Genomic DNA, 12,666 nt, shown 5'->3' on the forward strand with positions numbered 1-12,666 from the left:
CTCTCCGACAGGGGAAGTTACTACTGAGACAAATTACTCAGACATTAGCTTCCTTGAATTGCTGAGCTTGCCTTGCATGCCTGGCCTGTGATTCTTTTTTTTCTCTCCGCTTGCTGTTAACAGGTTTATGACACTTTTAAACGGGCCCGGTCCTCTGCAGCATCTGGACCTTGTTACAGCGGAGCCAAATCAAAAGGAGGCATGCAATCATTTGATGCATCAGCCCTTCATGCCAAGTATCCTGAGAAAAAAGGGGCAAAGTTGGCAGTGAGCTATTTGGAGTGTTTTTATAAGAAACCTTCTCAGCTGGTACTCACTTCCTTCACGTTAGTTTACAGCCACAGGTCTGTAAATGAGGTTGTTTTGAGAAAAAGAAAATGTGGACGGCCCTCTTCATTACACACGTACACACACAAGCAAACCCGCACATGCTGCCTAAAGCTGATGCAGCTGAAAAAGTTCCCTTTGAAGGACCTTGGCTAAAGATCTCCTCACGCGTCCGACCTTGAGACTCAGGCATCAGGTCACTGATTGGACGGACTTTGACACATCTCACCTTGCACGTATTTCGCTGTAGCCTCAACTAATCTAATCTGTATATATTTTCATTGAAGGTACTTTTCAGTTTTTATGGGGTGGAGTAAATAACTAGAATGACAGTCAGTAGAGCGCATACCTCTTCACAGTCCCCTTAATTCTCTGAGAAAACAGTGAAATGGTGAAGAATGGCCTATCTTGCAATGTGAAAGACAGTGAATGCAAAATCCCTGGATCACCCTGACTCACACAGAACCACGTGTTCCTTTTGTGTTTTGCTATAATTTGCTCCTAAATATTTCTAAACGTCTCTGGAAGGTTTATATAACTGCAAGTCTGTTGAGCACTCTCGCACGCTTATGGAGAATTCCAAGTTCCATGGAGGATGTGCCACATCAAGAGAGAAACACTCGGAAACAATATCCACTGACAGATCCGTGCAAACAGAGAATAATGGCATCCTACAGTGGGAGAGAGCACACTGCTGCGGGAAAACTTTATGGGGCATTTCTCGTTAGCCGAGCAGGCTGCTTTTTCTTTTACCCCAAAGTGCTAAAAGGCACAAACGGAGTCTAATTGGTAGCGAAAACAGTCAGATGGTCTATTAAAAGAAGCCGTGAACATGGACTTGATTAGAGCTGGTTTTGTCGAACCATCTGCGTTTGGTTAGAGGAAGACAGACATGACATATAGGTCATATATCGTAATCTCAAGAGACAGGCTTTCAAGCACGCAAGTGCGCCTCATAAACGGAGCAGGGCCACTGTATTTGGGGATATTTTGTGAGGCAGGATTAGATATCAAGAAAAGTATTTGTGTTGCAGTCAGCAGTTTCCGTTAAAGACTGAAATTCGGCCTCAGTGTGTGCGTCTGTACTTTGGCAGAGCTCGGTGTCGTTAGGAGATAAAGAGTTGGAGTCACATCTGCTGGCACAATCAGGATCAGGGGGAGAAACGCAAACTACTGATGGAATCAAACGTGTGATGTAGATCCAGCATGAGCCGGAACGCAGAGCTGGTGTTGACAGGGAGGATTTTCTATTTAACGCAATTGAGAGTTAATATTCCATGTGAAAGCTGTGAAGTGTTACTCAACTAGCACCTGCATCTACACGATTGAAGAGGAATGTGTTTAAAGTGGGGCCATGCAAGTACACAGACGCACTTTGACTAATGAAAAGTTGTATTCCACAACTACACCTCAAATATACTACAACATATGTCATGCTAGTGCCAAAAAAAAAAAAAAACACATGTTGATAACAGAAAAAACAACTCAACATTAATATACTAGGGCTCCACTAAAAAGGGTCTAGGGCTTCATCCATACGGCTACGTTTTCCTTTGAAAATGGCATTTTGTGCCAAACATTTCTGCAGCCCCGGAGTTTTGTAACTAAAATGAGGCCGGAAGCTTTTCCAAACTTCTCAGTTTTATCGTTTTGTCGACTCCAGGCATATCGGTAACAGAGTTGATGCGTTTTTCGAATAATATACAGAACATCCTGACAATGCATTATAACACAAATTTATGGAAAGAAAGAAAATGGGGAATCCATACAAAAAATAAGTTCCAAGCAGCTCACACCCCAGTTCACCATCTAATAATTAATCATATATAACAGAAGCCCATGTGCACCAAGAACAAATATCTCAGACTAAAGACCACTTATGCTTATTTGCGATAATAACGTTCTGTTGAAAAACCCGTTTCTCGATTACCACAATTTAAATGCACAAATTCAGCAAAATATGGAAGCCATAAACTAACTTTAATGGCGTGAGTGGAGAACAAGAGACCCCCTTGGCTCCTCCTGCTCATGTTGCAGTGTCGGCTTGTTGGAATGAGGTCATTTCACGTAAAACGGGACCATGTGAACCTCACAGATGGTGAAGGGGGGGGGGGGTGGTCGGTGCTCCTCACTCTCTTTCAGCACGTCAGTCACACCACAGAAATGCAGCAAACTAAAGTCTCAGTCACAACAAATGCTGAATTTAGCAGAGATGTAAAGTCGGCCAACATGTGACACATGGTTGTAAAAGAATGGGACGCTGGACAGGCTGCAGCCACAGGGTTAAGCAAAGTGTGCATGAGGCTCTTGTGGAGCAAGGACTTACAGGATGTTGTATTTTTGGATTGAAATCTCCACAAAGCAACATGCTGCCTCTCTGACATCATTATTTCTCCAGATGCCATTTTTATCCAACTAATTTGACCATTACCAGGTAAAGAACGTGCAACTCCAAATCAATTCACCAGCAATTCAACCATTTTATTCATATACGGAAAAGCCTGGTTCTTCCTAAGCTCAACCGCAACACACCGACATGAACACAAATAAACGTGACGTGTTTTCTCACGTGGGTTTAAGATTATTTTATTATGAGCCCAAAACCACATCCCGGGTGCCGAGAGCCACCCTGGACTTACTTTGCAGAGCATCTGTATCTGTGGTCACGCCTGCCGGGTGGCCCGTCGTGGAAGCACTTAGGAAACCGAATCATCAACAATCATCACCGAGCCCTAATTTCCATCAGCCTGTGTCTGTGAGTGCGCTCCATCCCATCACCACACAGCACTTCCAAGCTCCATCGCCCAGGAGAGCCAATATAACCACACACTGCGGATCCAACTAGTCTGGTTTCCCTCATGGTGAAAGATGCTGACCACAGAGAAGATGCTGCCTCACTGTGGTCCATGTTGAATCAGGCAGACGCATCATGATGTGTGTTGTTGAACTTCTTATAAGTTAATGCCAGATTCAAATTGATCGCCATTAAAACAATAGTGGCTCTCAGTAGAGCACAAACCTCCGCCAAGGCCCCACAGTTCAGTTCAATTCAATCACACCGCACCAAATCTGACACGCTTACACATGCCAGTCCTAAATATGCCAGATCGTTCTCATCGAGAGCCATAAATGATTCCCTGGGAAAACGATTACAATGTGAAAATACCACACAATATCTAAAGAAAGTAATACAAACATAAAATATATACGAAAATGTATATCCATATAAACATAATCCTACAAACTAACAAACGAATGCCAGATGGGAACATAACCTCCCTGGAAAAGGACGAAATGTAGTTATTTCCTTTATTTGAAAGACAAGATTCTCTTGTATTTGCAAAGAGAACAGTTTAGTACTTCAGGCCGAAGAAAGGAAATCAGATTCACCTCCACAGGACTGGAGCGGTATCAGAAATCTAAGAAATGCGTTTCACTCAATCTGTCCAAGTTCTACTAAACTGTTCGTGATATTCCAAGAGGTGAGAGAGAGAATGTGGCTGAACTACTGAACCAAACTATTAAACTCTGCACTTAATCCTGTGGACATAAAAGTTAATCTAACTATGTGAGCAGATGTGAACACACAAACACACGCATGACTGGTGGTTGAAAACGCTCAAGAGCTGAGTCGATGGAAAAGGTCCGCAGGGCTGATTTCTTTGTGCAACTCGCAGACGTTTTTTCTGTATCTACCAAATATAAAATCACCGGAGCTTAAACAAGAAAAACACTGTGGGGTGTTCTGGTTCGGGGCCAATGAAATCACAGCCGGAGCAACCAACGCAACCGCAGCCAGGTCTGCAAGCCGGAGAGTGAGATGTACCACGACTCGCAAGCAGAACAAAGAAAAACACACGTTTCATTCTCGCTGTCTGTTGCTTTTCAGCGAGAGGAAGCAGCAGGGTTGATCTTGGCCGCGTCAGGAGCCAGAAGACTCACATCAAGTGAAATACTGCTGCAGGGCCCCGAGCAGAACCTCCTCACCCAGCCTGTCGGACAGATAATGGAAGTGAGACGCTTCCAATAATGAGTGTGTTGTTTTTGCGACTGAGCCAAAACCCGCTGTGATTGGAGGGCTCAGCAAACATCAATTATGTGAGAGAGAACAGCCAATCAGACGACAGCAGGTTGCAGGCAGGTCGTTGGCGTTGACCAACGTTTCCCTCTGGCACATGAAGCAGGTCTGATGAGACGGTTAAGCTGAGTTTCATCAAAACAACTACGGCTAAATATAAACCAGTGACTGACAGAAGCTCTTCTGCAACTCTACAGCTGAGTTCATGTTAAAGTTAAATAACTTCTCATTGACATTAGCTGTATGAGAATTCAGGATCTTCATCCTTCAGGGTCTTTATCCTTCAGGGTCTGCATCCTTCAAAGGATTCAACAGGTAGATCGTTCTTGGGTCAACCTTTCCCAAGATTCATTGCAATATACATGTGCAGCCACTAGAAGTAGCTAATTGTGTTTAAGTACACGTGGGACAAGCAGGTGATGCATATAGGACGTCCTCCATAGACCAGACCGTCATGTACACATTGTACATCTGTGCATTAAACTAATGGTTAGAGTAGAAGAAGTCAAAGATGAATTGTTAGCTCCAGTCTACTGTATGAAAGCGAGACACACTGTGTGCACCCCCCACCTGCCACCACTGTTCCCACAAACTGGAATAGATTTTCTTTTATGACGCAAATCACTCAGCGACTCAGAAGTCACTCGGTTGCCAGAAATGGGGAAGTCGAGAAATGTTCCAACTGTGCAGACGTCCCCGACACGCTGGACCAACTACTTCACGACAACCAGGCACGCTCGTCTCAATCCCCCGGGAAGCTGGAGCACAAACTTGTTCTCGATTTCTCTCAATACTAAAAGCTCAATGGACAAAGGCTGATTGTAGAAGCCAATTTCATTCTAATTCTCTACAAGGGAACTTTAATGAGGAGCTTGGACTTGAATGTGAAATTCAATGCATGGAAACACATTGTCTGCTCATTGTGGAAATGAGCTACCAGTGTAGATGCCAGTATAGAAGCAGTGTGGGAGAATATTCGGACACACTGTGCTTACATAAGGGGCACGAGCTTCCTGCGCTGGTACTTTGGCAGTAGGTACAAACTACTCCTGACAGAAATGTCCAGTACGATTAGAAGTTGTAGGAATACAGGAAACATCTATTCTGCTGTTTCTGCACAACTGTCACTAAAACTGCTCTCAGACCTGAACCAAGCTCCAGCTGTTTGTGAGAACGTGAAACTCCGGATAATGTCCGAGTGAGTACATGTGAGAATACAGCAGGATCTTACCCGAAGGATTCACCACAGTTGGTGATGCTTCTAAAACAAAAACAGAACTAAAAAGGATCCCAGAAAAGAGAGCAAATTGCCGACACTGGTTTCAGGACCTGAGCTCTGCAGCAGAATTTCTTCCTTGCAAAGCTCTACCCAGGGGCCCCCCCTCACCTGAACGCTCCCGACATGTTCCTGTTGCCTTCTTGGAAACTCCAAAAAACGTTCAAACCCAATTGTGCGGACACTCTCCAGAGTTTATATCTGAAAACAGCTCAAGTCATTCCGCTCTGAAATACTCCCCCCCCCCCCCCCCCCCCCCGAGTCGTTATTTTCTCTTATGATATTTTATTCCTAAGCGAGTCTCATGTTCAGCAGATGTGAACACATTCCTCTGCTGATGGGTCAGATGAACTGCACCACACCTCATTTCTTATCACCCTCTGCCACTGAGTTATTATCAGTTGCATGAAGACTCAAACAAAGGGCTGCTCTTGGGTGCAGGGGTCAGTTCACCCGACTTACAGCTGACCTCTGCCTGCCTGTCCCGGCACTTACAGTGATTTGTGACTCGTCTGGGACGCATTCCTCCCTATCTGTAATTGGACGATCCCGGACTGACCCTCTGTCCTCCTGGCCACTCACAGTCCTTTAAAACTTGGCAGATCTGGAGTAAGATCAACAACAAGTCCACTCAGCAGTGCTCTGTGTTGTTTTATCCGTCTCCGCTGTCGTTGCCACAAAAGCTTTAATGTTTTCTGCCGCTCTCCCCCGCTGCAGCGCTCCGCTCTTTATTGAAAACACGAGCGAGTAATCTTTTATTAGGACAACAGAACACGCACTGCTTGCATGCAGGCCCTGGAGGGGGCTGTGATCAACAGGCAGGCAATTTGAAAACATTCTTTTCTGGTAATAAAGTCCCTGTAAATTAGAACCACTTGCTGTTTGGCTCCCAAAATAAGTCGGCCGAGGAATGCGACTCCTCGTCTGAAAATGACACTGAAAATTAAATGAAAGACAAATGTTTCTCCCGTGAATCAGACAAGAAGTTGTAAACAAAAAGTGAATACAGAGGAAGAGTAGAATAGAGAAAAAATTATATTTAATGGTCTCCACATGAAGCTGGACTTTTCTCTTTTCCCCATCCCCCTCTTCCCTCACTGGCTCCTTGCTGACACAGCACAGTCCAGTCTTGAAGGCCCACAATGCCTGCTCCCTCTCCCTCTCCCTCTCCCTCTCCCTCTCCCGCTCCGTCTCCCTCTCCCTCTCTACAGACTCGGGTAAACTTCCAGTATGGACTCAGGAAGCAGCGCAGCAACTTCTCAGGTTTGGACTCTCTGTGGGAAAATAGACCTCTTGTGGAAAGCAGATGTCAAAATGAGTCAAGGACCTAATGTACAACGTGGACATGGGAGAAGCAGCATATTTCTTTACAGAGCATGTGTAAGGTTTGTAAAACACACATGTTTCTCCATGAAATAAGAATCAAGGCCCAACAGTGCCCTTGAATTCGATCACCAAATTTAAAGCACTCATAGAAATCAGTCCCCTGAAGTTTCTTATGTAATTTATACTGATGGGATTAATTATAACAAAGCTCTTATCAAGCTGTTGTTTCAATCTGGATATAAATGAAATGACACAAAGCCTTTTGAATCCACACGCTCATTTAGGTGTACAGATGTGTAGGACGGTTGTGATGACACACAATGTGGACGCACACGTCCTGATATATGGCTGCTGAGAGCTGAAGTGACAGACACACTCTAACACACCTCTTAAACCACAGGGACTGGGACGAAGCTGAGACCGTTTCAACCCAGAGAGTTGAAACTGGATCTCTGCTCTGGGACAGAAGCAGGAGAGAAACGGATTCATCACACTGGGGTAATGACAGAGAGAAATGTAAGCAGCAATGAATGTCCAAGAAACAAGGGCACCCTGCGTCATGCAGAAAGGATAAAAAATGTCACTTCTTATCACAAATAAAGGTGTTTGCATTAAGAATTGACACTTTTGGCTTAATGGGACGATCACATAGTTAAAGAGAAGTTTCAGAAGTTACAGAACGTCTTATTCAACCTTTAGTGGATGTAAAGTATGTTGCTGTGCTGATCTCTACAATCCTGTCAGTCCACGTAATCATCCATCATCCTCCCACAGTTTGTTTTTACATGTTTGTAGAAGACGGCCAGGCGGAGACAGTCTGCAGAAACTCCAGAGGCTCTCACTCCCACATTTACTTTCACACATACACCTCCTGCAGAGAAACTGGGTCTGACCTCTGCAGCTTTAGAGAAGTAGTAGTAAATTCATGATTTTCCCTGTTTTCAACAACCACTCTGACTTAATCCTGCAGGTTCTGGGCTCACCTCCAAAGACAAAGAACCAAATCGACCATCACATCCTGTGTGGAGGTTGCGTGTTCTAGCTGTGTCTGTGTGGGTTCAGTTCTTCAGTTCAGGTAAAGCAGAATGTGACTGTTTGTTTGAATTACTATCGATGATAAATCTTCACAGTCATTTGAGACCAAATTCAACCACTCAGGCGAAAACTGAGTCTGAGGTGTTTGATTGTAGGTTTTGTATATTTTGCACTTTTGCTGGGTGGAAATGACTGTGGCCGGAGTCAGGAGAACCACTTTGACTCCAGGAATGTGCTAATGTTTCAGTTCTGAATGTGCTGAGGAGTTATATATATATATATATATAAATAATAGTATCATTTTGGAACCTGTCTGGAAATTCTGGCCGCTGTGGTTCTCGCCGTTTTCTGGAAACCTGATACATTCAGGATATTAGAAGAAAAGGAAATGAGCACGAGCCGTTATGGGACTAATTCTTTTGGTCTCAGATGAAGTTATCTTGTGTAGTTTGGTGCCGAGTGAAACTGAAGAACTCTGAGATAAGGTTGTAAATTCAGCGCGACTGGTCAGGAACACCCAGGATGCTGTGGTTTCCCTCTCTCCTGTACCCCACTACTGTTATAACAGAGAAATCAAAATAAAGGCAGCAGCCAAAAATAAGTTTGATTCTGAGAAATGAGGCGTGGTGTTCTTTCAACCGAATGGAATTATTGTGGTTGTACTGTAATTAAAGAAAAAATCCTATATGCAGTTATATGGAAAGTTGATATTCTTTCGTGTCATGAGGGATGATAACTACACTGCAGCTGCTGGAAATCAAGAAGTCGCCTGATACTTACCAAACCTCTTATAGCCGAAGGAATGCACCTCCTCTTCATCAGCAAAGTCGTCTGGAGGGGAAGCACAGAAATGAAAGGATCAGTTAAAGATAGGAGCAAAAAAAATGAGTCACGCTGTAGTTAAAGAGAAAAACGTGAGACTGGGATAACAAGTCATATTATTCCAAGTGTCGTGAAAGTGTTTACATTTGACAGCGGGCCAAATATACATTGTCTGATATCATAGAGTGTTTGTTACTGTGCAGTAACTGAATAAAGATCAAGCCAGCAAACATGATTGATTATTATTGATACAAAAACATATGGATGATTGTCAAGAGCTGCATAAAATGTCAGCGTTCTACACATGTCTGTTTTTCATAAAGATTTCAGCTTTATTTCTGGTGAAGTTCGCAAAATGTCAAATAATGTCTTCCATCAAGTTTCATGGGATTCCATCCAGTGGTTTTTGAGTAATCCTGCCAACAGACAACCGAACAAAGATGAAAACACAACCTCCTCGGTGGAGCTAAAAAATCTGAAGTCAAGGTGAATTTTTTCGAGTTTTCTTCATGAGCTGTTCGAGTCTTCATCTAAATCAGGGTTTGCACATTTTTCTGCAAACTCAGCAGATCTTATTCACAGATGAAGACTGTGACAGGCTGTTGAAAGCTCCGGTAAAAAGCTGGTAACGTGGAAATTAACAACAAAATAACTAAAAAAGTGAATCTTCTGTTTCTAAAGGTTCAAGAATGAAGATGTACAAACCATTTATTTTTTCTATCACGGCCGTAACAACACATCACTTGTCTGATCCCTGTGTTACAGGCCCCTGAATCCATTCTATGAGCCATAAACAATAAACTACACCCTGTCTCCCTCGGATTAGACTCAGCTCCTGAATCTCTTTCTTTCACTTTGAGGGATTACTCCCAGCTCTCGTGGCCTGACGTCCTCTGAGCTCTGTCTCCTTTCAAGCAGCTGAATGTCGGGAAGGAGTTCAAAGCTTCTCTCTGCGTCATCATAAAGTGAAAAATAAAAAGAATTCCCAAAGGTCAACAGAAAGAGAGGATGGGACATTGTCTCATTAGAGCTGTTTTGTGTATCTCTTTCTGATGTTGACTTAAAAGTGTAAAAAAAAAACAACTGTATAAAGTAATTGAGTCAACATCTAATAAAAGAGCAGATGAGCTCAGATCAAGATTTGAAGAGTTTTAAATGAAATGGGAATCTCAGGAATTTGTTTTCCCCCCAACAGGCTGTTTCCTGTTTTTGTTTACAAGCGTGATTGCGTGTCATTACAACAGTAATGTTACCTTATATGTGTGTTTGGCTTTGCATGAGCCATTCATGGGAAATAGGTTCATCACATTTTACCCAAGGGGCTGAAAGACAAGTGAAGCTCAACCACTCAGGGTCATTTGGATGTTGGGAGGATTTCTGGTGCTTGAAACACTGATTCAGTGATTCTACAGGTCAAAGGATGTTTTTGACTTCCTGATTAAAACCGGGCTTGTGTTTAAACGCCCGCACTTAACTTGAATGACTTTATTTCATGAATTAGTTTGGCAGGATTTCCAACTGAAATAAAGTCATTGAACCCCCCGTTAAAAAAGTGATTTATAAAGTAGAAAGAGTTCTAATGTCTGACACTTTAGCTCAGCTTTGACCTCAACATCCTGAAACCCTCGGATCACAAATCCTACAATATGTCATCATTTGTATGAAAAGTACCACAGACATGTTTTATTATGAGTATTTGGTTGTGTTGTGAATGTCTGCAGCATGTTTTCTATTTGTTTGCATTTGTTATTATGATGTAGACGTTTAATATGTTTTCTCCAAGTTGCAGTGTGTTGAGCTCGAGGGCCACTGATGCACCCTGGGAATAATGTGCAAAAATAAGTCCAATGACTATAGAGAAGGTGCTTTTAACCTCATCTCATGAGCGGACGAGGAAGATCTGTCCACAGAACAGAGCTTTAGGCTCAAGAACTTATAATTCACCAAATCTCTCCAAAGAAAGAGTTGAAAAGTCAACACTATCGAGATAAAGCTCTATAGCATCTATAGAATAAATAATTAACTCCTCTGCAAACCTCCAGTGACTGAAAAAGATAAATGTTGAATATCAAAGTGTCCAGTTGTTACAGTAGCTACAGGAAATGGCTCAGAGATTTAAAAGCAGTAGTTCATCATATCCATGCCCACAGTGAGGAGCAGTGTTATTCTAACACAAACCACAAGGTGGCAGAAGTCCTGTGGTGTTTTTTCTAGGTAACAACAGATTGATGAGTGTGCGTGTGTGAGAGTATGTGTGTGTGTGTGTCACAATGATGAATTACTGACGTCCTAAAACATCAGGTCACTGCATGAGAACCACATCTGGACAAAAGTAAACTGTATTTAAAATCGTGTGCTCAAAACCGCTGACCAACTCTACTTGTGCACTTTTTGTTCTTTTGTGTTTTCCATGTGTTGAAAAGCTGCATGTCATTGGATTAAGAGTCTTACACCACAATAAATCTGCTCATGTGCAGCACAGACGTCTGGGTCAGTGTTTTCTTCACTGATTCTGGTAAAGACACATTTATAAAGTTTAAATTCTGGTGAAATAACACAGTATTTTATTATATCGAAGAATGGAACTAGTGTCCTGCAGTGAAGTTAGACTGAGGCACAGTGGAGGTAAACTTCTAATGATTCTGGGTAAGAAACATTTAAATAAGAGAAGTTATGTATTAAAGCTCAACTTACAAGAAGTATGTTAAGATACTCCTATATGTTATTATATAAGAAACAAAAAATAGTTTCCTGGTGAAGTTCTACTCAGGATTAGTCTGAAGTCTGGGTCAGGTTCCTCCAGTGATTCTGGTTGAGAAATAAGTAAATAAATAAAAGACTTTGTGTCTTAAAGATCAATTTTAAAGAAGCCTGTTAAAACAATCCTCTATTTTATTAGATAAGAAATTTAAACTAATGTCCTGGTTAAGCGTGTGTGTGTGTGTGTGTGTGTGTGTGTGTGTGTGTGTGTGTGTGTGTGTGTGTGTGTGTGTGTGTGCAGAGAGGAGCTGAGCGTTTGATGTGCAGCAGCAGCCAGATGCACAACAATCCCGAACACAGTCCTTTAAGTGAAACCAGATGTGGAAGCCCACGCATTCCTCGCGTCTCAGGCAGAGAGCTGGAGTCCAGAGGTGAGCAACAAAGAGCCGGAGGAGAGGAGCTGCTCCTGCACGCCGTCATCAGCCAGCCTGCATACAACTCCACCATCTCAGAGAAGCTGAATGCACCTACCTTTCATTGTGCTTCACCAGACTGTACCGCTGACACACTGCTGCTCGGAGTCACAGCCACAGCATCGCAGAAGCATGAGCCCAAAGTCTGGAGACGTGTCCAGGTGGAGTCAGAGTCAGAGGCTGCTGCAGCAGAGAGGAGAAGAAACTTGGTTCAGGCAGAAGTTACCGAAGAAAAGCACCCTGGGGATCCTGCTGCATGTGAGAGAGGAGAGGAGGAGGTGAGGATGTATCCAGGTCCAGCTCAGATCTGCAGCTGCAGCTTCAAACTCCACTAGAATCCAAACGTGAGAGGAAGTGGCGCTGCGCCCCGAGGGCTGCACCGAGGAACCACGTGTTCCACTCTGGGTCCACTGCACCCCTCTTTGTGTGTGCATGCGTGTGCGTGTGCGTGTGTGTGTGTGTTTGGTGCAGGTTTTACCCATGATGTTGGGACCTACATCTATTCAGTCACATTTTGGGGACATAATCACAGCATTTTAAGAGGTTTTAGAAAAATAAAAGCATATTATGTGTTGTGTTCTTATTCTGAAAGATGCTGCTGTGTTTTCTTTCTCTATCACAGCTGCCAG

The 12,666-nt window shown here is 43.2% G+C and overlaps 1 protein-coding gene across 1 annotated transcript in view; it reads right to left on the reverse strand.

Moving 5' to 3' along the window:
* LOC128454175 (collectin-12) overlaps positions 1-12,426 on the reverse strand; it is a 36,510-nt gene extending 24,084 nt beyond the window's left edge. The window contains exons 1-2 of the mRNA XM_053437458.1: positions 12,096-12,426; positions 8,823-8,873 (exon numbers count right to left, since the gene is read on the reverse strand). Of these exons, the coding sequence (XP_053293433.1) occupies positions 8,823-8,873; positions 12,096-12,102 (58 nt within the window). The 5' untranslated portion in view covers positions 12,103-12,426. The remainder of the gene's footprint in view (positions 1-8,822; positions 8,874-12,095) is intronic.
* Between the last annotated feature and the right edge of the window lie 240 nt (positions 12,427-12,666).

This window comes from Pleuronectes platessa, chromosome 13, assembly GCF_947347685.1.
Source record: "Pleuronectes platessa chromosome 13, fPlePla1.1, whole genome shotgun sequence".
NCBI classification, from domain to species: Eukaryota; Metazoa; Chordata; class Actinopteri; order Pleuronectiformes; family Pleuronectidae; genus Pleuronectes; species Pleuronectes platessa.